Below are 26,850 nucleotides of genomic sequence, written 5' to 3'. Positions count from 1 at the left end.
AATGGGACAGTTACAGGTTTAAAGAGGACGGTTGGGAAAGGCTCACAGAGGTGACATTTGAGCCAAGACTTGAAGGGGTGATGGGAAGAGACCATGTTCGGGGTTATAAGGAAGTGTGCCTGGCATGTTAGAGGAACAGAAAGAGTGATGTACTACCACCTCCAGTATGATAGCTTTCAAAGGGATTTTTAGTGATAGTATTGACAATGCATTTCTTGCCTTAAATACTTTTGTCTTCAGAATCTAATTTCTGTTCATGTGACTCCATGTAACTAGGTGGGGAACCACTTTGAAGAGGGTGTTCAGAAAAGACCTTCCTAAGGTGACATTTAAGCTGTGGCCTTTATGATGAGAATGAGCCAACCCTGGAGAAGCTGGAAGAAGAGCTGTTCAGGCAGAGGGAACAGCCAGGGCAAAAGTCTGGAGGCAGAAAGATCTGGTTAAGTGGGAGGAACTGAGAAGAGGCCACAGGCTGGAGCAGGGCGAGAAAAGAAGTAGCATGAGATAAGACCAGAGAGGTGAGCAGAGGCCTCCGGCAGTTTAGCTTTTATTGGCATCACAGTAGGAATCAACTGAAGGGTTTTCAGCAGAAGACGGACGAGATAGGATTCTTGTTTCCTGAAGAGATTCCTCTGACTGCTAGGAGGCTGTGCCGGATAACTTTGCTGATTGAATGTTCCCAGGCTCATTCCAGAGGTGCCAGAAAGAGGGTTTAAAATGGAGCAAAGAGTTGAGTGGGAACTGCCATCCTTTTGCCTCTGCCATGGCTTATGTACAGCTGGAATGAGCTAACTTGGGCAGGTGGGTTTCCAAGGGGAGAGCCACCGTCCTCCTCCTGAGTAGGGGTAGAGATGACAACTAGTGCCCCTCAGACCCCCGGACCGCCCGACCCCCATCAGGCTCCCTAGCCAGCCCCTCAATCAGACTGGTGTGAAGGAAGAGCATGCTACCACCAGCCCTCCAGGTCTCCTCCCTCTGCCTGTTTGGAATACACTTTCAATGATCTTCTCAAAGGTTCTGTCCTGCTTCCGCTCCAGAAGCAATCGGGCTCTCTGCTGTCTGCAGAATTAAGTTCAAATTCCTGGCTCAGTTATTCAAGGCCCTCTGTGAGTGCACTGCAGCTCTGTGAGTTCCTTAAGGACTCACCTCGGCTCTGCATCACCTTGTCTACCATAGAGCACAGCCGCAGTACGTGACCAAAGGGCGCTCAAGGAATTACCCTTCAAGATCCATAGAGATCGAAGGTGGAGCAGTGCTTGAGAGGGGCTCAGGGAAGGGGAAAATGGGGAGTGACTGTTGATGGGTATCTTTTTGAGGTGATGAACATGTCTAGAATTAAATAGTGGTGAGGGTTGTACAAACTCCGTACTAAAAACCACTATAAAAATTTTATAGTTTCAAAGGTGAGTTGTAAGGTATGTGAGTCATATCTCAATTTTTTTTAATGCAGAAGGAAAAAAATTTGGGGTTGCCTGTTGCAGTTGGGGGAACTCTAAAACCTGAACAGTGACTGCCTCAGTTACCAAAACCAACCACCCCATATTGGCATTACTCTTACTGCCTTGCAGACCTGCAAGGAGAGTGAGGGTGCAGGGTCTCCTCAAAACCCATCTCTTTGCTCTTTATCTTCGGTGTGAATTTCCAAAGCTGTGTCGAATACTCCATGGCCCCCACTTTGGATAAGGCTGTAGGCTGGGTGTTAGGGTCAGACAGGGCCCCTCTCAGTCATGAGCTGAGCTCCGGGGCTGAAGGGAAGCACCTCTGACCCCACCTCAGCCCCTGACGTTCACCCTTCCTCATGACCCAGGCGTGGAGGCCTGTGGAGAGGAGAGAGATGGGTCCGAGAAGCCAGGGTCAGCAGGAGCCCGCACTGCAGCCAGGTCAGGACGGAGGCAGAGGCCATGGGGTCCTCGGTGCAGGGTGGGAGAGCTCGCTGCTGGCCTAGCCCAGGCTGAATTGAAATGCCGGATTCCACTGGAGTATTAAAAAAAAACTTAAATATTTATTTGTTTCATATTTACAAAAGTGGGAAGGAGACCAAGGGAGACCGCAAGAACACCCCTCACCTGGCCGACCAGGCCCTTTGCGCCGCAGAGGAGGCAGACACAGCTGGAAGGAACAGGATTTATGTTGCATACTTGAACTACAGCGAGTGTACGACTGGGCCTATGTACAGGGCAGAAACACTGCGGGTGGAGTATGGGGGGCAGCAGGGCGAGCACCAGAGTCCTGGCCAGAGGGCGCCTGCTGACCACCTTCCCCCCCTCTCCCAGAGGCATCACTGTGGCCCCGCTGGGGTTCGCCCAGGGGCGTGGTGCCTGCTCACATGATGCTCGCCGGGGTGAAGACGGGGGCCACGCACAAGGTGTCTGTGATCTCCCAGCCGCAGGACAGAGGCTTGCACACGCCCTCAGCATCCCCATCCTGTTCTGCAGGCAGCAGCTGCTCTCGCAGTGCCTCCCTGTGGGTGAGAGGGGGGCACCGGAGGCCATCAGCATGGGACCCACAGGCTGGGACTCCTGCGCTGGGAGACCTGGCCCCATTGGGTATAGAGGTCTCTCCTGAGCCCCAGAGCCCAGGCTAAGGCAGGGGAAGGCCTGCTGACCCCTCTCCCCCAATCCTTGTAGTCCACCTTCCCAACAAGGAAAGAACCCACATTTATCAAACACTTACTATGTGCCAGGCACTCGACTTACGTGCTCTAATTTTATCCTCCCCCAAACCCTGTAAGGGCAGCATTGTCATCCCCATGAGGAGGACGTTGAGGCAGAGAAGTGACCTGCCCAAGGTAGTAGAACTAGGATTCCACCGAATTCTCTCCCACATTCTTTACACTTTAAGCTTGGAACTTCAAAACAAAAAAAATCATCTTTCCCATTCAAAAAACCCCACAAACTTTCTCCTCTTATGTACCCATGTTGATACACAGCTCCACCATCTGATCAGCCACAGGTGGGAGTCTCATCCCCACACCAAGGAGATCCCTGCGGAGCCCAGCTCCTGAACATCCTCACAGGCACACACCTCTCTCCATTCCCACTGCCTCTGCCATCTCTAGCTGAGAATGCACAGCCTCCCTGATCTGCTCCTGCCTCCTCCACACATTCCTGGTCCAGGACCATTTTTCGAAACAGCAAATCCCTGCTCTTGAGTTACCAGCAGGCAGCTTCCCTCCGCTCTCAGGTCCCGTGAGACCTGGCCCCGGCTGGCCCCTCCAGCCTTGCCCGTCCTCACCCCCTGGGCGCCATCACTGCCACCGTCTTTCAGGCCCACACACGTCCCGGGCCTGTGCACATAGTTGGGCCTCTGCCTGCATCATCCACCTTCACTAATTCCTCCTCAGGCTTCAGGTCTCAGCTTCAGTGATTGGACCTCAGGGATGACTTTGCTGAATCCCACAGCACAGTGTACTTCCCCTTGATAACAATCAGGTTCAGTATCTGCTTCTGTGACATTCCTTCCACTACAGCAGGGCAGGGCATTAGTGCCTGGGGCGCCCAGCGGTAACACGGGCACCTAGTAAGCACATACTCGGCAGAGAGGGCGGACGCTCCTGCCCTCCGCAGCCGTCTCCCCAGCCATCCCCCCTGCCCCAAAAGGGGAACTCTTCACTGCTGACCAGCTACGTGACCTCAAACACATGACCTGTTTGTGATAACACTGATCCCACAGAGTTTTGTGTGGTTAAAAGGAAATAATCCTAAGTCCTGACAGACAGAATTGTTCAACAAACTCAACTTTCCTCCCATCTTGTTCACTTTCCTGCCTCACTAGAGCCCGGCGCTGGCCCGGTGAGGCAAGCAGGGCCAGTGTTAAGCTCGCTGTCTAGATGGGAAGACAGAGGCTGAGCGGGCACACACCTTCCCTGAGTCACAGAGCAGCCTCTCGACCGGTCAGCTCTACCCAGGTTCACACTTGTTCTCCCCAGATCCACAGAGTAGCTGCAGTGGCTTTCTGAAATCCAAGTCAGGCTGTGTCACTCCCTTCCTTCAAGCCAGTCCGTGTGTCCCCCTCGCTACTCAAAGCCCTTCACTCAGTCCCTAAGGCCTTTCTCAGATCCAGCCCTGCTCCTTCCCCAGCCACGACCACCTTCCCTAGTCATGGAGGCAGAATGCCCGCTCCCCGTTCCCTCTTCCTAGAGCCCCTTTCTGCCTCCTGCTTCCTAACTCCCACTCATCTCCCAGGCTTTACTTCCTCGGGGAAGTGGGTCTGGGCCCCGGGGAGGAATCTAAGCTTCCACAGCCTGCTCCCTCCACCCAGCACAGAATTACCAGGAGTCCTGTCTGCTTCTCTGTCTCTCTCGCAGGCTCCGAGCTCCACGAGGCGGGCTCAGCCTCATTCTTGGCCACAGCCCAGTGCCGAGCACAGGCCTCGCTAGCAACCAGCAGCCGAGAGCTACTTGTCAAATTGGGTCTCACAGAAGCAGGGTCTCAGCCTCAGGTTTCCCTCATTGCTTCTGTCCAGCCTGCTCTTTCTCCTCCCCGCACTCCATTTCCCAGCAGGGCCCCCTTACCAGGCCACGCGAGACATGGCATAGGTGATGCGGCAGGTCTGGGTCCCTCCGAAAAGGGAACCCACGCCCATGGTGTAGGCGCCCATGTTCTCAAAGACCAGCCAGTCCCCTACGTGCAGCTGCGGCAGCCACAGGCCCTCCGCTACGCAGTCACGGCCGTCAGGCGCCGGGCCCCACAGGCTGCTGCTGTGCCGGGGCTGCTCTGCGGATGGTTTCTGCAAGGAAGAGCAGTGACCACATTCAGCTTTCCTGGGCATACAGTTCACAGCATATCCCTCCCTCCTTCACGAGCCTTCCGTGCCTCCCTGAGCCAACAGGAGAAAGACTGGATGGGCCTCTTAGCCTAGCATTTAAGGTCCTCCCACTTCTCTGCTTTCACTGCCTGATAGACTCAGAAGCCACAATGCCTCTTAAATCCAGGCTCCAAAATTTGCTTAGCTGTGTGACCTTGGGCAAGATTCTGAATCCCCCTGTGCCTCAGTTTGCAAAATGGGAATGATAATAGTATCTACCTCATAGGTTACTGAAGGGAGGTGTCAGTGTATATAACGCACTTAGAACAGTGTCTGACACATGGCAAGGATCAGTAATATAGCGTTGTCTTTATCATTGTTATTGCTGCCACCTCTCGGCTTCAGCCTTTGCTGGCAAATCTGCCGCTTTCCAGGCCCTGGGTGTGTCCACACCTCACGTTCCTCAAATCCAGCTTGTCCTCTGGGCCCTACCCTGGGGCATCCTCTTCGATGAAGGCCTCCCAGAATCCCTCATTCCATACCAGGCCCGGTCACAAGAGCAAGAAGGACATGTGAGTTAGACTCACCCTCCCTCGGGCCCCCCCCCCCCATCTGGTGAGGAATGCCTCCAATGATCGTAGGGTAACCTGGCAGAAGTCACAGGGGGCCCCATGCGGTGGACATAATTATTCCCATTTCAGGGAAACTGAGGCTCTGAGAGGTTAAGTCTTGCCCAAAGACAAAACTACCAATTGCATTAAATTTTAATTTTTTTCTTAATTTCAAATCCAGGGAAGAAATGTGTTACACAGACCACTTGCAGACAACCAAGATACCAATGCAATTTGTCTGAGTGTAGGGGGTCCTGCCAGGGAGGCCCTAGAGGAGGCGTCATGACTAAAGGCTGGACTTGAGGGCGTCCTGACCCAGCCCTTGAAGGCCCCTCACTCCGCCTTCCACTGCACTCACTGCTCCAGTCACGCTCCTTGCTCTGGACTCCCCAAGTGAACCCAGCTTCCCTTCCCCAACCCTAGCCTTCCCATTGCTATTCACGGAGGCCCCAAACCTGCCAATTCCCAATTTCCCTTTGGACCAGCAGTCCTCAACATTTTTGGCACCAGGGACTGGTTTCTGTTTCGTGGAAGACAATTTTTTCACGGTCAGTAAGGTGTGGGGACGTGGATGGGAGGAAAGGAGGCGGAGCTCAGGCCTGAGAGGCGGGTGGGAGACAGGAGGCGGAGCTTAGGCGGTGGTGCGAGCAGCGTCCGCAGACCGCGATGAGCGAGGGTGGGGACCCCTGCTTTAGGTCTGAGTTAACAGGTCTCACGGAAGCCTTTCCTAAAACTTTATGCACCCCCAAGCTTTGCCTCCATAGCATTACTTAATTAAGCAAATGCTTAATGTATAATTAGGCATTTGTGAAATGTGTCTGCTCAGCCAGTAGGCTATAAATTCCATGAGCCCAGAGACCCTGACAGTCTCGTCCCCGCATCTCCTCCGTGCCCAGCAGTCTGGCATACAGTAAGAGTTTTTTGAATAATATCTTTTAAATGAATGAATTGGAAATACATGAGTGAAAAGAAAGACAAAGAGAAAGAAAGAAAGAAAGAAAGAAAGAAAGAAAGAAAGAAAGAAAGAAAGAAAGAAAGAAAGAAAGAAAGAAAGAAAGACAAGACATGAATAGAAGCCATCCAAAGAGCCTAGAAGAAAGCAGTGGATAAGGCCAACAGAGGAAAAAGGAAAGGCATTTCGATACCTTAGCCAGCAGCAGCAATGAGTAAAACTGAGAAAGAAAAGCCACAGATTCCATAAGCAGGTTTCATATATTTGACAAAAAGTTAATTAGCCATTAGTCTCATTAATTTTTTAAAAATGTACATCTTATTAACATCACAAATGAGACCCTGCCCAGTATGGCTCAGTTGGTTGAGCATTGTCCTGCAAAACAAAAGGTCACCGGTTCAATTCCCAGCCAGGACACATGCTTGGGTTCTGGGCACAGTCCTGGGTTGGGGCACGTAAGAAAGGCAACTAATCGACGTTTCTCTTCCTCTCTTTCTCTCTCCCTTCCCCCTCCCCCTAAAAATAAATTTTTAAAAAAGGATGAGCATTGTCCTATATTCATTCATACAACAAATATTTATTGAGCAACTGCTATGTGCCAGGCTCTGCTATAGGAGCTAGGGATGCAGCAGTGACCACAAAAAAAGCAAAGTTCCTGTGCTCAGGAAGCTCACATGGTAGAAAGGGAGACAAACATATAGGCTTGTTCATATAACTTAACATTCTTCTTTATAAGCTTTTTGTTAATAACTAAAATCCACCTTCATTTCTCTGAATTATTTCCCTTAGCTCTACTCAGTTAAAAAACAAAACAAAACAAAACATTCAGCTAACTTTTAAAGATGGCATTGGGGACTAGGGGGAATGCTACATAAATGTATCTACAAGGATCCTTGAAAAAAGAGATTTCAATGGCTCTTCTACAGGGAAAAAAACATTTGAGTTATAAGTTAGAGTTCTCTCACTTCTTATTTGCGGTATCAATTTTTAAAACAGTGGAAAAAAGATTTTACAACTTCATAGGGAATAATGCAAACCTACCGTTCTGCTACTTAAAGCCTTTATTTATTTATTTATTTGAAGCTGCGCAATATAGGGTGGCGCAAAAGTAGGTTTACAGTTTTGAGTACGTGAAACACAGAGCAGCAAGAAGCTTGAAAGTCTCAGCTTCTTTATGAGTCCAAAAAAGGAATGGAAATGGACAAATACCTGTAACAGCACAAGATATCCAGTCTGCTACCGGGCCCTCTGTTAGAGAGGGCAGGGGGTTTCTACAAAGCACGCTCACCACTGCCTCACACGTCATCTGGAAGCCTGATGTCATTCCCATTTTATAGATGAGGAAACTGAAAAAGAGGAAGTGACCTGCTCTACGTTCTGGGGGGAGTTCGTAGCAGAACACTGAGTAGAGCCAGGCACCCCACTGGCTACCTTTCTCGGAGGTCCAGTATCTGAGTGGATCCACAGTAGAAACAAGGTCAAACATTTAAAACAGTCTATGGCCCTGATGTAATTTCCCAGCTTTTAAAGAATAAATTGATAATTCCTACACTTCATAAAGTGTACAAAAATATTTAAAATGGAAAAATGAGATGAACAAGGGCAGCACACAAAAAGGAAAAATAAGAAAGAAAACAGCAAGCAACTGGTAAGCCTGCAGTTGGCTTTTTCTCTAGAGCATGTGGTACTGGCGCAGCTCTGGGCAAGTAATTAAGCGTATTTCTTTCCTGGTAGGCTGATATGTGTAACGTCTCCAGAAACTTCTCCTTAGCACTTAAGAGCTAAATGCCCCATGACCCTCTATTAGCTGAAGTTCTCTGGCTGCCAAATAAATGCTGGTAGGCAGATACAACTGAAAGATAACATTGTGGGATTTCCTTGCTTGTTCTAAAATAGGACAAGAGAATTAGATGGACTTTTTAAAAATCTTGTATTTTATACAACTGAGGGCTGGTTCATCTCAGGTCACTTCTGTCTCCAGTTACTGTTTCTTTTTATAAAATTCCTCAATAGAGTTCTCTATACAAGCTTTTCTATTTTTTACAATTAAAGCTCTCCAATCAGCACTTGCTACTCCATTGAAACTGCCTGGCAAGGTCAGCAACGATAACCTGAGTGAAAGGTCCAATCCTCTTCCTACTTGACCTTCAGTACCATTTGACAGGGTTGACTTTTCCTTCTTGAACCACATTCTCAGCTTTTGCAGTGATGTGTTGCTTCTCAGTCTTTGCTGGTTCCTCCTCTTCTTTTCCTGAGGAGTGGTTCGTGGACTTCTCCACACTAATTCCTTTGCTGAGAAGACCTTCTACATCCCATGGCTTTCAATGCCATCTATATTGAAGACACAGATTTATATCTTCAACTTCTCTCTCCTAAACTCTAGAGTGGTCAAATTTCTCATTTGATATTTTGATTTGGATATCTAATAAACATCTCCATCTCAAAGAAGAAGAAGGAGAAGAACAAGAACAACAACAACAACAAAACCTATAGTCAAAATCTCACTTGTGAACATAAAAGCAAAAGTCCAAAATGAATCCTTGGCTAACTAAATCCATACTCATATTCCTGACATAGAAGGCAGAGACAATATGAACAAGTCAACCACTGGCTTCATAATAACATGAAAAACAAGATCCACAATTCAAATTTAATTTCTCAGTACCTATCAACATGGCATTCATTGGCCTGTAGCATCTATTCTTGATTAAAACTACAGATAAAACAAAACAAAACCCCTGATGAAGAGTATTTAAAATAAGGAGACAACTCTAACTTCATGGAGATACACTAGAATGGCCTCATTTCAGAACCAGAAGCAACCTTAGTAATTAAAGTTCAACCCCCTCATTTTCCAGAGAAAGAAACAAGAGAAACAAGGGTCAGAGAGACTAAGTAACTTGCCTAATGTTATTCAGCTAGTATATGGCAGAGCCAGGACTCAAACCCATGTCTTCTGACTCCAAGTCTGAGGCTTTCTGTCATCGCTATTTTAAATGTCATGAGAAATTCTGGCAATCGCTATTCAGGGGAAAGAAACAAAACAAAAAGGTATACTATACAGAAAGTGAAGAAAGAAAATATCACATTGCAGAAAACATGTTTGCCCGTCTAGAAAGTTCAAAGGGGAGAGGTGTGGTTCAAAGGGCGGAGGTGTGGTTACCAGAGGAAATCAATGAGTGCCCCCATGCATGCCAGTGTCTCAGCTCAGAAACACAGGGGAACATCTCCACTCACAACAGTAATGAAAGCATTAAGTTATAAAGTTACTGCATGTGCTTGGGCCACAATAATACTTATTCAAAGGAAATAATAACACTTTAATGGGAGAAATAAAATACAAGACCTCTACCTCACCTAGCTGGAAAAACTTAGTAAAATAAAAAAGAGAATTCTTTCAAGTTAATAAATAGAATAAATAAACTACTACTAATTAAATTCCCCAAGATTTTTTTTCTAAATGTTAAAAACAGTGTGATAAAAGAAAAACAGGAATACCAAGAAATATTAATAAGAAATGATGATGGATTCAAATTTTTCTTCAATATTTAATTCATACAAAAAGTGTTTGTATCATGTGTAAGATAATGGAAATAATAAGAAAGTGAATATCAATGTACTCACTACCCAGGCTAAAGAAATATAAAATTTCCAGTATCTTTGAAACCCCTGTGGGGCCCCCCCAATGACATGCCCCTTCCCTAGCTCCTCCTGAGGTAGCTATTATCCTGAATTTTGTTTTCATTATTCTCTTGCTTTACTTTGTTTCCCGAAAGCACACCTAACCTTGAACAACATAGTATAACTATGGAATGAGGGCCCATGGAGTCATGCCTGGAGGAGGGAGAGGGGCGCCCTCTACCTACCTCGATTGGGGGAGGAAGTGCTCCAAGGAGGAGCTAACATCCAACTGGGCCTTGAAAAAGTAGACAGAACAGAGAGGAAAAGAAAAAACAAACACACACTGAAAGCTTGCAGTGGTCTAGGTGCTGATGAGGCACTTAAGTTTCCTTCCAGAAGAGGGACCACACAAACAAAGTCCTGGAGATGTGAAAATACAAGGGCGTGCCTGAGTGTCTTTCCCCTTAAAGATGCCCAGCTGTGGAAGGCCCTGGGCTGGATCCACAGGCGAGGAAGAATGTTTTGTTAATTCCTGTTCCCTTATTCACATGGAAAATCCTGTTAAAGAGGAACTGTTTTTTTACTTCTAGGAATTTCCTTCAGAGCAGTGATCAGAGATGGACGTCAAGATATACTCACAGTGCTCAAAAACAGGAAACTAATGGCCAACCACTAAAGTTAGGTCAGTTAAATTATTCTGAAGTCATCAAAAGCATGCTATGAAAGATTAGTTAATGGCATGCAAAGAGCTACACCCCACAGTAAGTGAGGAAGAGCAGGGTACAAAACAATATGCCCCCAACCTTATGGGGGAAAAGCATAATACATTTTTTCAAGACTGAAAAGAAATCTAATGTTCAAAGAATCTGTATGGAGTGGGATTATGGATGATAACCTTTGTCCCTGTTGTCTGTTTTCTACAATGAATATGCTTTACTCTTTAAAAATTAGATAGCAGCCATGGCCAATGTGGCTCAGTTGGTTGGAGTGTTGTCCCATTAACCAAAAGGTCTCAGGTTCAGCTTCCGGTTGGGACATATGTCTAGGGTATGGATTCAGTCCCCAGGCGGGGCGTGTACAGGAAGCAACCAATCGATGTTTCTCTCTCACATTGATGCTTCTCTCCCTCTCTCTCACCCTCCCTTCCTCTCTAAAAACTCAATAAGCATGTCCTTGGGTAAGGACTAATAATAAATAAATAAAAATTAGATAACAGCACACCAAAAAATGTAATTTAAACACACCCACATAATTGAAAACAGGCCCAAGTGGCTCACCTTCAGCAGGATGGGGGTAGGGCAGGTGTTGTCAAACAGCACTGAGTTGAAGATTCCATAGATGCCCTCATCAAGATGGTACATGATCGTCTTGGGGACAGAACCGGTCTCATCTGCAGGGAGGGAGGGGTCAGTGGCAGGGCAAGTAGCAAGATGAAGGGGTGGGAGTGGGAAGCTGGCACCAGGGTGGGCTCTGTAAGGATAATGGGCTACTAAAGCAAAAGGGCTGCCTCTGCCTCAACTATGGGCTGGTGCTTGTCCCCCTCTGCGACATGAGGGTCACTGCCTTGCTGGAAACACTCATCCTTGTAACCGAGCAACCCTGCCCAAGACACATGCCTTGCCTGCAACTGAGCTTCTTGGTGCCCCAGCAAAGGCAGAAGAGCAGTCCACCCAAACTCAAGACCCCAAAAGGTTAAGCCGCTTGCTCAGAGGCACATGACTGCGGCAGCGCATAAGCTGGAATGAGAAGCCAGGTCTCCTGGTGGGACTAGACAGGACAATTCCCCAGATCTATAGAGGAGGCCAGAAGAAAGCCATTCACGCACACACACACACATGCACAGAAAACATTCGACCTTAAGCCCACCACCCCTCCATATGGATTCTCTCGTGGGACTGCCGAGAGGACGGATCCATAAGGAAGGGCAGGGAGGAGTGCTGATGTTAGCAGTGCGGACAGAGACACCTCGAGTCAGCCCAACCTGAACCTGAACCAATACCACTGCCCCTAATCAGCTGTGTGACCTTGGGCAAGTGACTCAACCTCTCCATGCCTACATCTGCCATCTGTAAAGTGGGCTTAGACAAATATACATTGTCATTCATTATTTTCATTATGTTATGAGATGCAGCAGGGTAAGCAAGAGGCTATCTGTAGGATAGGAGACAAACATGGGATCAGATGCAGGTTTTACCTCTTACTAGCTGTTAAGCAATTCACTTGTATTTTCTTTTGTTCTCAGTGTCCTCATCTGTATAATACAGTTAATAAAGTATCTATTCTACCTAAGGTTGTTTTTATTTTAATCTTCATAAAATATGAACATGCATAGGAAAAAAAGATGCTAAGTAAGTGTCTTGGGAGTAAGGTAACTTGATTGTAAGTTTCCCTAAAACAAGGACCCAGTGTCTAGATTCCCCACTCCCTAAAACCTTGCTTGGCCAGCCAGTGTCTACCTTCAGGAAAGAACAGGGCCCTGCTGCCCACCTGGTACCTACCCTCCCTGCCAGGCTGGTCCAGAAGAACCTCCTTCTTGGCGATGATGCTGACTGCCAAGGTGAAGGCCGAGGTCACGTAGTAGCGCCCCAGCTGGGCAAGGATGTCCACACCACAGCCCTCTGGGAAGTACAGGTCCAAGGCTGAGCTGATCACAGAAGCAATCTGGTGGGAGGAGGATAGGGGTGGACAATTACATGTTTGAAGTGTGCCGTTTATGTTGAAGACTTGCTACAGCTCCAAGTCTATTTCCTGAAAGCTTCTTTGATTTCAGAAGAAGGACTTGGCAGCTAGCTGCTAAGGCCCCAGCTGGTAACCAGGGACAGCTGGCCAAGAAGGCTGGCGGGAGGCAGAGCGGGGTCAGTTCCCTCATCCTGCTTCACTCACCCTTCTCGATGCCCCACAGTGAGGAGAGGCACTCTTAAAATAACACTTGGAACTCAGGTTCCAGAAGCCCTGGTGTGGATTTTTCTTTCATAAATAACTTATCTGTTAAATGACATATTTTTTACAGAAAACACATACAAGAAAAATAAGATCAAAATCACCCCTAATTTCAGCATGGATGGACCTAGAGGGTATTATGCTAAGTGAAATAAGTCAGAGAAAGACAAATACCATATGGTTTCACTTAAATGTGGAATCTGAAGAACAAAATAAATGAACAAACAAAATTGAAGCAGACTCATAGACACAAAACACAGGCTGATGGTAGCCAGAGGGGAAGGGGGTTGAGGGACTGATAAAAAACGTAAAGGGATTAAGAAGCACTGATTAGTAGTTACAAAATAATCACAGGGGTGTAAAGTATAGGGAAAATAGTCAATAATATTGTCATAATACATGGTAAAGTATAATCACATACTTCATACTATTCTGAAACTAATAGAAAGTAACATTGAATGTAAACTGTATTTGAACAAAATCTTTAAAGTTAAAAAAAAAATCACACCTTCCTGGCTGGTGTGGCTCAGTTGGCTGGAGCATTGTCCTATAAACCGGAAGGTTGCAGGTTCAATTCCCAGCTGGGGCCACATGCTTAGATTGCAGGTTCAGCCCCAGTCAGGGTACATAGGAGAAGCAATTGATCAATGTTTCTCTCTTACATCGATGTTTCTCTCCCTCTCTCCCCCTCTCTTCCCCTCCCTCTAAAATCAATAAGCATGTCCTTGGATGAGAAGGAAAAAAAAAAACTGCTCCTAATTCTACTATCCAGATTAACATAATCATTGTTAACTTTTTGGAGTAGCTCCTTTAATTCTTTTTTTATACAAAGACTGTTTTTTATGATAAACAAGATAGGGCTATACACATATGTTTGTTATAGCCTGTTTTACTCAAGAGACTGCGAATGGCTTCTCTGTGTAAGTAAATGTCTTCATCATAAGGATGTTTCATAATTTAACCAGTCCCCTAAATGTCTTCATCATAAGGGTGTTTCATAATTTAACCAGTTCCCAAGAGTAAGATGGACCAAGGAAGTGCAGTGGAATTCCGTGTACAATGCTGCAATGCTCATCTGGGAAGCTAATTCTTTGTGTCTATAGTGAATTTTTTTCTCAGGGACAGGTCTTTGATGTAGATATTCCGGGATGAAGCTCGTACTACTAAGGAGAAGCGTCCCCTAGTGGTTGGAGTGGAGATTGAGATGTCACATTTTCCTTGATTTCATCTCACAGACGGGGAAGTGGGCAGGTTTGCTTTCCCTTTCCTGCCTTCCCATTTGATTTCTCATCCGCCAAGACCCTCAACGAGCTTTATGACTTAGGCAAATACGGCCTGGTTGAGCCTCAAATGTGTGCATGAGCTGGATCAGGCAGAGCTGCGTGTGCAGCCAGCTCTACTGTGGACTCAGGGAGTGACATAACATCAGTGCAGCCAGCTCTACTGTGGACTCAGGGAGTTTGCTCAGCAGTAGCACAAGGTTAATAACAAGATCCAGATAAAGCACCAAGCACAGCACTTAGCACATAGGACTCGCTCACAGTGGCTTCCCATCTTCATTATAACCCTCTACGTCCTGCCCCCACCCCACCCCCACAGAGCTCAGCATGACACTTCCAAACCCAGGGTTACCTCTTCAAATCTCACTTTGGTGCCTTCCACTCCAGGAAAGCCGCCACCAAGGTCCAGGATATGCATCCGGTGGCCCAGCTCAGCGCCCATTTCAAACACAAATCGGGCGTCTGCGATGGACTGAGCATAGGTCTGGGGGTCAACACAGCTGCTGCCAACGTGCAAACTGGGACAGGAGGAAAAGCCTCGGCTTATATGCAGGGCCCCAGGTGCCACCACCTCAGCCCCAGCCAGGAAAGGCACATTGGACACGGTGCCCATTCGACAGATGTCATGACTGAGGGCCTAAGAGGTTAAATGGGTTGCTGAGGACCGTGCAGCAAGTGAGGAGTGGGCAGTCTGCCCCTATGGCTGGGCCTTTGGGGATGAGGGCCAGGACCCCGGAGCCAGCCAGACCTGGATGCACTGCGCAGTCAGCGGTGTGGCCTGTCTGGGCTTTAGTTCCCCATCTGTAAAGTGGAGAGAAGACCCCACAAGGCTGTGAGATAATGTGCATGAAACGTGGAGCACAGGGCCTGGAATGCCCCAGTACAGGATAAATGAAAGCTGTGTTGTTAGGTCATTGCTACTACTTAGTCCCTGCCCCTGCGAGGAGAGAAGCAGAGCAAAGGTGTGGCCTACAGGCTGGTAGAACTCCTGCAATGCCAGGTCCCTCCTGGGACAACACCTGGGGACTGTGGGGTTGGGACAGCAAGACATGCCAAACCTGCCTTCCAAAGAGAGGAAACCCTCAAATGGCAGCATTCCAGGCCCTGGGCCAGGCCCTCCTTGGCGGACTTTGGCTGGGGAGGCCTCATACAGGCCTGATTAATTCCCGAGGGACAGGCATTGGGCCCGGTGTGGGTGGAGAGGGTGGGGCTTCCAGACACTCACCTCACACCCACCACCTCTACATGGCTCTTCCTGGCATTCTGAAGCAGGTGCCTGCAGGACTTCAGCGATGCTCCAAACTTGAGGCTGAGGCGGCTCCGGGAGTAGGAGTCGTCGGTGGCGAGGCACAGGACCATCCTGGGGAGACACGCAGCGCACCTCCGCCAGGGAGCCCCTGCCTCCCCCATCCTGACCACTTCTTCTCTGAGCCAAGGGATGTGAACCTCTGCAGCTCAGAGCCCCCCCAACCCCAACCCCCCAGGCCCCCTGTCCCCTTTCTCTCCCTGCACAGCCAGTTGGCCTCCGAGTCCTGTCCAATCCATTCCCTGAACGCCCCTGGGCCCTTCTGGCAGCCCCTGCCCTGGTTGAGCCCTCACCCGAGCTCTGTGGCAGCTCCACTTCCTCTAAATCAGCTGCTATACCAGCCAAGCTTTTCCAGCTTTCCTTGCAAGAGGGAGACTATTCTATTTTTCATACACAGTCTTATTGAGAACCCCAATATCATGTATAACAGACAAAATGGAAGCTGCTTTGGGTGAAGCAGAGTGGCCTACCACCTGGCGCCCTGTTCACCCCCAGGCCCCTACCTGGAACCGCCAGGGTATCAGGGGACCATGTGAGAGCCACAGCCTGAGCGAAATGCCCAGCCCTGATTCCTTGCAAAGCCCATGTGCATCAGTTGCCTGCCCCGTGACCAGCATCATTCACTGTCTCCCTCACCCCTCGCCCATGGTACCTTCCAGTCACACCAAATTTCTGCTTATCCCGCAAACGCCCGTTGCTATTTTGACCTCCATGCGTATACTTATGCAGTTCTCTCTGATACACTGTTTGTGTCCTCCCCAAATTGGATTCGCTGTCCAAGACCCACCTCCAAAGCAACCTCCTTCATGAAGCTTTCCTAACCAACCCCTCCAGCTCTCTCAGCCATGACTTTGCCAAGCCAGGCCGTGGCATCCTGGGTCCAGTCCAAGGGTGCTTGCCCCAACCTCCTGCGACCATGGCTGGGTCCAGGACAGGGTCCCTGGCTCCAGCTCCAGTCCTCCCACCCACTCCGCCTCCCACATGAGTGGCTCTCAGCTTACTTGGCACTGGGGTGGTTCTTCGCCACCTTCGCCAGCTCCGTCTCGTTGTCAAAGCTCAGCAGCCAGACCCCATGCTTGGCAGCATATTTGATCTGTGCAATTTGCTTACAGGGATTGGCGTAGATGATCTTGCTGGCAGGGACGCCAATATGCTGGACCAACTCCATCTCTGTCTGTGGGGTCCGAAAAGTGGAGGTGAGGAGGCACCAGGGCCTGCTGGGCCCACAGAAGCCAAGGAAACACAAATGAGGGGCCAAGTCATAGCTATGTGCACAGAGGTCCGTAAGAAGCGGGCCTCGCTGTTGAACAACAGACATACAAAAGGCAGGGTCCTGCTGCTTCACCACGCCTGGCCAGGCAGGGCTGCCATGTCCAGCTGTGCAGTGATGCACTGCACAGTCCGGGGGCGTGCCATTCACAGCGGACAGCGGGGAGGTTTGTATATTTAGTACAGCATCCTGACAATAAAGCATCCCCTTCTAACAAAATCAGTACATTTATTTTAACAATTGAGTGTCTTAAGCAAGGGGTATGTTTTCTTTTTTAAAAATTTTTTTAGTGATTTTAGAGAAACATTGATTTATTGTTCCATTGACTTATGAATTCATTGGTGGCTTCTTGTATGCGCCCTGACCAGGGATTGAACCTGTAACCTTGGCATATAGGGATGATGCTCCAACCAACTGAGCTACCCATCCAGGGTGGGGAACATCTTCTAATTCACACAAAAGCATTGTAGGACTCATGGGAGCCCTTACAACAGACTTCTAACACATTCTCCTGGTGTATTTATAATGCTTAGAGAATACTAGTTGGTGTGTTAGAAAGTTCACAAGGCCAGGAGTCTTTCTGACACAGGCCTGCTGTGTGCATGGCATTGTGCTGGGTGACCCAGCGGGCCCCTCTCCCCACCGGGCCTCCTCCTCCTCCCCTTTACAGAACACTGCTCCACCCGATGGCTGCACTATGATACAGACAATGGTGACTACAATGACAGCAACCACAGTCATTGAGCATCTACCACAAGCAGGCACCCAATGAGACACTTCTTACATCAGGTGTTGGCAAGCCTTTCCCATAAAGGACCAGGGAGCAAACTGCTTAGGCTTTGTGGGCCATACAGTTTCTGTCAGAACTACTCGACTGCCACTGTAGCACCAAACTAGCCACAGACAATGCATAAGTGAATGAGCAAGACTGGGATCCAATAAAACTTTACAAACTCAGCAATGGGCTGGACTCAGCTCACCATGCAGTTTGCCAGCCCTTACTGTAGATTAACTCTTTTATTGACTCCTTACGATAACCCCATCAGATAGATGTTAGTGCCATTCTACAGAGAAGGAAACCGAGGCTCAGCAAGTCCAGTCAGCAAGTAGGTGGCAGAACCAACTTTCAAACTCAGGCCTGCCTCTCCGTGACTAAGGGGAGGAAGTCAAGAGGAAGTCAGTTTAGAAACGTGAGAGGAGACAGAGGGCCATTTCTAGCCACCCTGAGTTTGTAATGAGACTCTAATTTTAATTTAGCAACTTTTTCAGCATGAGGTGTTTATGTGTATTGTCTGAGGCGATGCCTATTAATACGCTATGAAATATTTATCGGCCACAGTTTACAGAGGACAGAGAGGGTCCCCTGCCTGTGGTGACCCAGCTGGTAACGGTAGGACACAAACGTCCAACTGCAGAGCTGGAATGGCTGCCCTGAGTCTGAGTGGGTATGAAGCTGTTCCACTCCCTGCCTGACCACGTGAAGTGAGAGGAAGAAGCAGGGCTAGCTCCTTGGGGACCTGAGGGTTAGCTTTGATCGTACATATTTAAATAACCATTGTAATCATTGAGAAATGCAAATCAAAACCACAATGAAATAGCACACCTGTCAGAATGGCTATAATTAAAAAGAAATACCAAGCATTGACAAGGATGTGGAGAAAAGGAAACCCTCATGCACTGTTGGTGGGAATGTGAATCGGTGCAGCCAATATGGAAAACAGTATGGAGATTTCTCAAAAAAAAATTAAATTACCATATGACCCAGGAATCCCCCTCCTGGGTGTTTATTGGAAGAAATCAAAAACATTAATTCAAAAAGATATTTGCACCCCTGTGTTCACTGCAGCATTATTTGCAATAGCCAAAATATGGAAGCAACCTAGTTGTCCAATGATAGACGAATGGATAAAAAAGATATTGTATACAGATACATAAGGGGGACCTCCGCCCACGAAGCCCCCCGATTCACCACAGATGGAAGAGAGTCGTTCCAGACACTGTTCGCCTGTCAAGGAAAGGGAAAGGTGATTCTCTCTCAAGGAGACTGCCCCAAGCCCCCATGTTCAATGGCTTTTATTGAGAAGGTTACAAGCAGGGCACAGGTAGCAGGAATGTATAGGTAATCTAATTACATCAGTAATTTAAGCTTACAGAGAATGGGTGATGTTTAAAGGAGACAATGGCAGGAACATACCGAATTGCTTGGGTCTGAGATGAGTAAACATTATGGGGCCAGGGAGGATTTGGGTCAGGGTCCAGGAATTTTGTAAATTTCTTTCCCAGCCTTGAGCTGGTTAACTGGTATAACATTAACAGAGCGTAAGGGAGAAATAAAGCATGCTGTAAGGAGTGTAATTTACTTCTAGGCCTGATTTCTCCCGGGGGCCCTCAGAGTTTGTTATCGGGTCCTGCCTATCAACTGCACTACTGGTGTTGCAGCCAAGTCTCACAGGTCCTCTCCCAGGCCCCAGCTTGCGAGGGGACTATAGTCTCCAACACCACTCAAAGCGGCCCCCTACAGATACAACGGAATATGACTCATCCATAAAAAAGAATGAAATCTTGCCATTTGTGACACCATGGATGGGCCTAGAGCACCTAATGCTAAATAAAATAAGCCTGACAGAGGAAGACAAATACCATATGATTTCATTTATATGTGGAATCTGGAAAACAAAATAAACAAACAAAACAAAATACAAACAGCTGCATAGATCTAGAGAACAAACTGATAGTTACCAGAGGGAAAGGGAGTGGGGGGGGGGCCAAAAAAAAAAAGGTGAAGGAGAATAAGAGGTACAAATCTGCAGGTATAAAATGCATAAGTACAGCACAGAGAATACAGTCAAAAATATCATAGCTATGTATGGTGACTGCTGTATCGTGGAGATCACTGAGTGAGGTGTATCAATGTCCAATCACTGTGCTGCACACCCGAAACTAGTCTAGTATTGTCTGTCAACTATAATTTTAAAATAAGTTTTAAAAAGGAAAAATAATAACTCTATGCCAGCCACCACATCAAATATTTTATTTACATTCTTATTTAATCTTTACAATAATCTTAGATAGGAAACAGAGGCTTAGAGAGAGAAAGTGATTTGTCCAAAGTAACACAGTTTATAAGTGACACAGCTGGAACTCTAACCCAGAACTGAGCACACCAGCTCTTAACCACAGTACAAGGGAGCATTCAGCCTTGATCCTGAGCTGGCAAGTGTTGCCGGAGCTCTGCTGAGCTGCCAGGCTCCATGCTAGGTGCTCACGAAAACAAGTGGTGAGGAAAGTAGACAGGGTCTCTGACCCTTTGGCATCTTCTGGCTGGTGGGGAAGACGGGTAGGAAGGAGTACATGAACACTGAATAAAGATGGAATGGATAAGAGCCATGAAGACAAAGCATAGGATCCTAAAGAGAACGCAGATCAGGAGACCTGAGTATAGCGGTGAAGGGCAGCCTTTCCGAGGGTCAGAAATTGAAGCTGAGACCCACAGGAGACCTAGGCCACGCCAAGACAGAAGGAAGGAAAAAAGGTTTCCAGGAGAAGAAGGGCCTGGGCAGCGGTTCTGAGGCCAGAAGGTGCTCAGCTGGATACGGGTAGAGGATAGGAGAGTGTCCTGGGCAGGGCGCGCACAGTGGGGAAGATGAAGTTGGAGCCAAGTGGGTAGAGCCAACAGGGAAACCAAGAAGGCTGGTGTGGATTCTTAATTTATCCTGCCAGTAACGAGAAACTGTTCCAGGGGTTTCAAGAAGGGAAACGAAATGCTCAGGTTGGCATTTTAAATGCAAGGTCTAAATGCATATCACTGTGGCCTTGGCTGGCATGGCTCAGGCGGTGGGGCATCATCCTGTAAAGCAAAGTGTTGCTCATTTGATTCCCAATCAGGGCACATGCCTGGGTTACTGGTTCGGTCCCTGGTGAGAGCATGTGCGAGAGGCAGTCGATTGATGTTTCTCTCTCACATTAATGTTTCTCTCCCCTCTTTCTCCCTCCCTCTGAAAATAAATAAATATATAAATTTAAAAAATAATCTTAAATGCATATGGCTCTGGCTACCTGGAAAGACCCGAGGGGATTGTGGGGAGACTGGTGGCAGTCACCCTGACAGAGATAACAGAGTTTGCACTAGAAAGGCAGGGAGACGTGTTCTGGAGGCAGGGCTGGCAAACTTGGTGGGGGGCTGCACGTGGGGATGCAGGGTGAGGATGTCTCAGGGGACCCCATGCATAAGCAGACCAAGGGATGCTTTGCAAATGGAAGATGGTGCGTGCATTTGAAAACACTGGATTCCAGACATCCTGTTCCATTATCAAGCCAGCAGCTGGTTATATAGGTCTGGGTAGCAGATCAAAACATGGGAGGCGGCGGCATATTGACGGCATTGAAAGCCATGGGAAGAGATGAAATTCCTTAAGCAGAGGGAGAGTTTACGACAGAAGGGAGCCTGAACTTTCCCACTGAGAGAGCGGTGGAAGACGAGAAAAAGCTGGCACCCAGGACCCGCACTGAAGTGAGGAGAGAGAATGTCTCCAGAAGAAGCAGAACAGAACAGAGATTATAATGCCATTCCTGTCAAAGCGCAGCCTGTCCTACAACTATGTCTGTATGGAAGGCGGTGCCTCGACCATCAGAGGCCCTCAGTGAGGGTGGGGCTGGGCCAGAGCAGCACTCACTTTCATCTGACACACTTCCGAAGTCTTTAAAAGTAGGAGCATCTGTTATTGAGGACGTTTTTTAACAGACTATGTTGTTACATGGGGAGTTGCACTCAATGGGCATCAGATTTCAGTTCTGCAAGATGAGTAAGTTCTAGAGATCCGCCGTACAACACTGTGTCTACAGTGAACCCACACTGGACTTAAAAAAAAAAAATGCCCCTGCGTTGAATACTATTGAGAGGCCAAATAATAACAGGATCAAAGAGTGTCCCCAACAAAGTTTACATGCATAAACATAGACAGGTCTCCACAACCTGCTGAATGGAAAGCTGTTGCCAGACAGTCCATAACACATGACCATCTTTTATATTTTATCATAAAATCACAAGGTATCTTGTATCTTTCCTATACATCATATTTATAAGTTAAAAATACTAATATACCCACCAAACTCAAATTCATAACGGCAATTATCTCCAAAGACATAAAGCTGATGTCCTACTTGTGTATGTATGAAAGAATACATATGTATGATAGGAATGATTCAAAATGAAGGTTTAAAATAAAGTGTTCACTGGATCCTGGAGATCCCTGGGGGACATTGGTAAGGGGAGGTTCCCTGGAGTGGTGAGCGTGGAAGCAGGGAAGCAATGGTGCAAGGGGTGGGCGCTAAGGGAAAGTGACAAGTGACTGTAGACACGCAAGTGTAGAAAACTCGTTTTGGCCATGAAGAAAGAGTGAGGGATCAGGGTGGGAGATGATATGGTATCTGGGAAAGGCTTTTTAAGATGGAAGCAGGCTAAGGGAGATAGCAAGGGAGGGCAAGCGAGACAAAAACTCTTTGGGAAGGTGGGTAGACCAGCACTCCACGCAGGGTGTGGCCTGCGCCCTTGACCCCGAAGCCCTCTAACACAAACCAGTACACCCAGCCCTAGCTTGCTGCCACGCTAGTGTTAAGTGCTAGCACAGCCACCAGCTATGGCTGACCAGAAGAGGGCAGCCTTGGACTTCAAAGGAAAGCTGGGTGTCCCACAGCCACCTCTTAGTAAATGCACCCGAAGGTCTGTGTGAGCCCACCCCCCAGGAGCGGTACCCGGCCTCTCACAGCCCCTGGGGTTAGCACCTATCACCAGCCTCGTCCCAGCTCAGCCATCCGCTCCCTAGGATCTTGGAAGAGACAGCAGCTATAGAGGCAGAGCCCATTGCCCTACACAAGCAGCCACTTCCCAGTGAGTCACTCAATCTCTGTGCCTGTGTCCATTATGCATTAAATGTGTCCTCAGAGGACTGTTGTCAGAATCATGGTAACAATAATTACCTCACAGGGTTGTTTCGAGAATAAAATGAGATCATGTACAGAAAATGCTTGGCAAAGCACCTGGCACAATAGAAGCACTCAGCAAATGGTAGATGCTTTTAAAGCCCCCACTGACTTCAAGGCCTTTCTAAGCCCAACAGCCTTTGGAAATCAGGAGGCTAGAGGGCCAAGGGCCCTACCTCTGGGATTCCAGAAGCAGACTACTTTAGTCAATGGGATTCGGTCCTGTTCTTCACCCCTAGACCAAGTAGCCCAGAAAAGGATCCCCTTCCTCTTTGCCCAGAGCAGAGGCCCAGTGTGTGCAGGGGAAAGTCTTGGCTCTGCTACTGAGTTGGTTCCCAGTTTCCTCACCTGTAAAATGCCAACCTCTATCCCTATGCCCCTCACAGGGTTTTATGTGATACACACAAAAAAACACGTGTGCAAAGCAAGAGCTAATGCAACAGGGCTTTGTGGGTGACAAGAGAGAGAGAGACTCCTCTGTCAATAACAGCATTACCATTAGCCTCTGATAAACGTTAAGCTGCTCCTTCTGATGGTCCCGCCCCAGTACACACCTCTCTCCCACTGGAATCCCCCCAGCCCTGTCTTCCTGCCCAAGTTAGCTCTTCTCCTTTCTCCCACAGGACACCCCTCTGAAACTCTCCTTTCAACACCCAGTTACATTGCTTCATTTAAGGGGTTTTAAAAGGGTTCCCCTCAAAACACCCATTACTAGCCATTACAAAAAATAACAGTAATGACAATACCACAAACCAATGCCCACCAGGCACCTCAGGGCCTTTGTGCTTGCCATTCATTCCCTCTGCCTAGAATGTCCTTCCCCTAGTTATCCACCAGGCATGATCTTTTGTTTCTTGCAGGTCTATATTCAAATTTCAGCAAAGCCTCCCATAGCCAAACTATCTAGAGTGCTATCTTCTCTCTGAACATTCCCTACTTCCCTTTCCCACTTTAATTTTCTCCATGTAAAATACTATACACTTTCTTTTTTAAAAAAAATATGTTCATTGATTTTAGAGAGGGAAAGAGAGGGAAATATTGATTGGCTGCCTCCTGTGTGCCCTGACTAGAGACCGAACCCATACCCTAGGCATATGCCCTGACTGGGAATCAAACCCTCAACCTCTGCAACCCTCTAGTGCACAGGATCATGCTCCAACCAACTGAGCCACACTGGCCAGGGAGACACTATGCATTTTCATTGTTTCACTTATTTATTTCAGAAAGGAATCTCCATGAACAAAGGGCTTTTTTGTTGTTTTGTTGACTTGTTAAATCCCCACCAAGAATAGTACATGGCACCACAGTAGCCGCTCAATAAAGGTCTGCTGAATGAATAAGTATATCCAAAGCTGTACTCTGACGAAACTTCCTAGCTTAAAGGCTCTTCTCAAGTAAGAACAGAATAAAAATAGACAAGGTAAAACGGTGGTGAAAACATAGATGAACTAAGTATTCAACCCAAGGAGAGCAGAGTCTGTTTTACTCTACAGCCAGCCCTACCTAGCACAGCGACTAGCACTTTGTAGGAGCTCAATGAATAGAGAATAACAGTAAATAAGCAAAGTAAATCTAAATTGAGCAGGAGAGAATTAAGACAATAGCATTAATAAAATTGGAAAGGAAATAGAATTGGCAACAAATAACAAAACTCAAAAAGGATTAGTTAAGAAAATGCAGTCACATATTATTAAGATTATAAAAGAAAAAAGAAAATAAAAACAACAGTAAGTGGGTGTGTTTGTTTGTTTGTTTTAGTTAAAAGAATATTATGTATAGCTCTATGCCAAGAAGTCTGAAAGCCTCCATTTAAAAAGATGAGCCAGCTATCCCAGGGACCCACATGGCTCTAATTTGCAACTTCGAGGCTGGCAAATGCCATGCTTGTTTCTCCCTCCCTCATCCCTTAAAGCCCTTCCCAAGTGAGTGGCCCTTCCAGAGGGCAGAGGCCAACTGCAGGTCACTCCTGCCTCCCCAGGGCCCACCCAGAGCAGCCCAGCCACATGTGTGCTCAGGAGGCAGCAAGGGTCAGTGTGCTGCTGGGGGCAGGGGCTCACCTTGTTGGCACAGCTGAAGCCCAGCCCCAGCTCAGCCAGGACCTTCAGCACACCCAGGCTGCTGTTGCACTTGACGGCGTAAAAGGGCCGGACTCGAGGCAGGCGCTTCAGAAAGCAGAAGTGCTTCCTCACTACCGCACCCAGGTCGGCCACGAAGAAGGCAGTAACCTCTCCCTGCACAACAAGAGGGGTGAATGTGAGACCCTACCCAGCTCCCTCCTTCTGCATGCCATCCCTGGTCCTCCCGAGTATCTGCCCTAAGCTCGGCTGTGGCCACAAGGCCATGTTGCTCTAAATTCTCTGGGACTCCCCAAGCCTACAGGACAGAAGGCAAACTCCCCAGCCTGGCATTTGAGGATCTGTAATCCAGCCCTAGTCCCTCCCCTCACTGCCCCTCAAACTCCAGCTGCAGCCTGGATTGTTTATTTTCCCACCTCCAAGCCTCTGTTCCCAGCATGCCCTCCACATAGAATACCTTTCCTCAACATGTGTCTGGCAAATTCCTAGTCTACCTTCAGGTTTCATATCCAGCACCACCTCCCTCAAACCAAGAAGTCACCTCTGCTTTTAAGGCTCCCACTGCATTTTGCACTTGCTTCCAAAGTACGAGAAGTATGTATGTATCTGTCTTCTCCAGAAAAAGATCAATTCCTTGAAGGCCAAAACTATGGCCTATGGCCCATTGCTTTTCACATAGTGGTGCCCAATGAAGCCCTGAGGTAGTCCCCCCCCCCACACTGCAACCCATGCCTGTGGGACAAGGGGCCCTAACAGAATTGCTGAGGGCTGAACACGTATGAGGCTATGGGTGAGACCGCATAACTGAAACCTTCCCTGGGACTCAGTTTTCCTTTATGCAACACTTTGTTTAACTGATGCCCACTTGGTGTTGGACATTATGCTAGGGGACAGAGTTGACCAGACGGGAGTTTCTGCGCAATGCAGGGGGGCCAAGGACAAAGAAAATACAAAAGCTGCCTGGGCAATCAGGAAAAGGTGACACTAACGAGTAATAAGGAATGAGGAGAAATAGGTGAGAGGGAGAGAGGGCAGGAGAAGGGTGTTCTAGGCAAAGGGGTGATAGGTAATAGAGCACAAGGCATCATTGGCCCTCTGAGCAGAGTAATTCAGCTCTGATGGAGCAGGATACACACCAGGGGAGAAGCTGGAATTGGGGTTGGAAGGCAGAGGGGTTCTGATTTGACCCTGTAGGCAATTGGGAACTGCCAAAGAATTCTAATTTTGAGCAGGGCTGTGATCAAGTTGGGGTTGGGCCATGAGGCAGGGAGGAGGTTGAGGGGCCTTTCGAGAGGAGAGGCCTGAACTACAGAGAGAGGTTCTGGAGGAGCACACCCGGGGGTATTTTAAGGAGGCTGAATTCACAGAGCTTGGTGATGTCTAGATGTGAGTTGGGGGGCGGGGGGAGAAGGGGCTCCCAGGTTTCTGACCTAGATCTAGGTAGATGATGGAGGCAGGAGATCTAGGCAGGTGACAGCGGTGCTATCATCAAGGCAGGGGTCAGGAGGGGCAGGTTCGGTGGCAAGGACCAGGGACAGGGGACAAATGAGCCTGTCTCTTGCAAATAGCAAGGACTGAACAGCAAATAAGTGAAAGAGTAAGATGAGGGCCTCCTCAGAGGAGGCAGCTGGGCCTGCACAGGGAGTGGGGGACCCACCCCCGCTGCAGCCGCTCACCGCGGTGGCCTGTGGGGCCCGCAGAGTGAGTTCCTCCAGCAGGTCTCGGGCGCTGAAGCCCTCCTCCACCATCACGAAGTCCGTTTCACTCAGGTAGCCAGCCATGCCGAGGAGGAGAGCGGATGGGCTGGATGGAGTCCCGGCTGCCCCACTGCCGCTGTCGCCGCCGCCTTAGAAAGTATGCAACACACTGCAGGGGGAGAGTGAGGAGGCTGCTGGCCTGGGTGTGGATGGGGGAGGAGGGTGGCCTGCGCCGACCCCCTCGCTCACTTCCCCAAGCCGGGGTGCCCAGTCTTGTCACACCCCGCCACGCCCCTAGCCCAAGCCTGAGGAGCTGAGGTTCACTGGGATAGGATTCCATCGAGAATCCGGGACTGGGACAAGGCATCATATG

General features: G+C 48.2%; 1 protein-coding gene across 3 annotated transcripts; it reads right to left on the bottom strand.

The window, feature by feature from the left end:
• Positions 1–2,322: 2,322 nt before the first annotated feature.
• On the bottom strand, positions 2,323–26,577 carry AZIN2 (antizyme inhibitor 2). Of its 3 annotated transcripts, none has more exons than XM_054571535.1 (9): positions 26,457–26,577; positions 24,763–24,936; positions 16,458–16,630; positions 15,376–15,510; positions 14,503–14,668; positions 12,429–12,591; positions 11,208–11,320; positions 4,514–4,728; positions 2,323–2,461 (listed from the first exon to the last, which is right to left on the bottom strand). In XM_054571535.1, the coding sequence occupies exons 1-9, from the start codon at positions 26,559–26,561 to the stop codon at positions 2,323–2,325; spliced, it is 1,383 nt and encodes a 460-aa protein (XP_054427510.1). In that variant the 5' UTR covers positions 26,562–26,577. The 3 variants fall into 3 exon arrangements, with proteins under 3 accessions (XP_054427510.1, XP_054427511.1, XP_054427512.1); XM_054571536.1 differs by having other exon boundaries at positions 11,208–11,398; positions 26,457–26,561; XM_054571537.1 differs by lacking the exon at positions 24,763–24,936 and having other exon boundaries at positions 26,457–26,561.
• Between the last annotated feature and the right edge of the window lie 273 nt (positions 26,578–26,850).

This window comes from Pteronotus mesoamericanus, unplaced genomic scaffold (assembly GCF_021234165.1).
Source record: "Pteronotus mesoamericanus isolate MK-2021 breed Mesoamerican mustached bat unplaced genomic scaffold, CSHL_Meso_final contig_221, whole genome shotgun sequence".
NCBI classification, from domain to species: Eukaryota; Metazoa; Chordata; class Mammalia; order Chiroptera; family Mormoopidae; genus Pteronotus; species Pteronotus mesoamericanus.
Note: the sequence above shows the minus strand (reverse complement) of the source record. Positions and strands in the feature narration are given on the sequence as shown.

Excerpts from the sequence above, each read along its gene's own strand:
- AZIN2 (XM_054571536.1), bottom strand. The coding sequence starts at position 26,561 with ATGGCTGGCTACCTGAGTGAAACGGACTTCGTGATGGTGGAGGAGGGC. Across the intron at positions 15,511-16,457 it reads AAGAACCACCCCAGTGCCAA|GATGGTCCTGTGCCTCGCCA; the intron begins GTAAGCTGAGAG and ends GTGTCTCCCCAG. Across the intron at positions 2,462-4,513 it reads GCCATGTCTCGCGTGGCCTG|GGAGGCACTGCGAGAGCAGC; the intron begins GTAAGGGGGCCC and ends TCTCACCCACAG.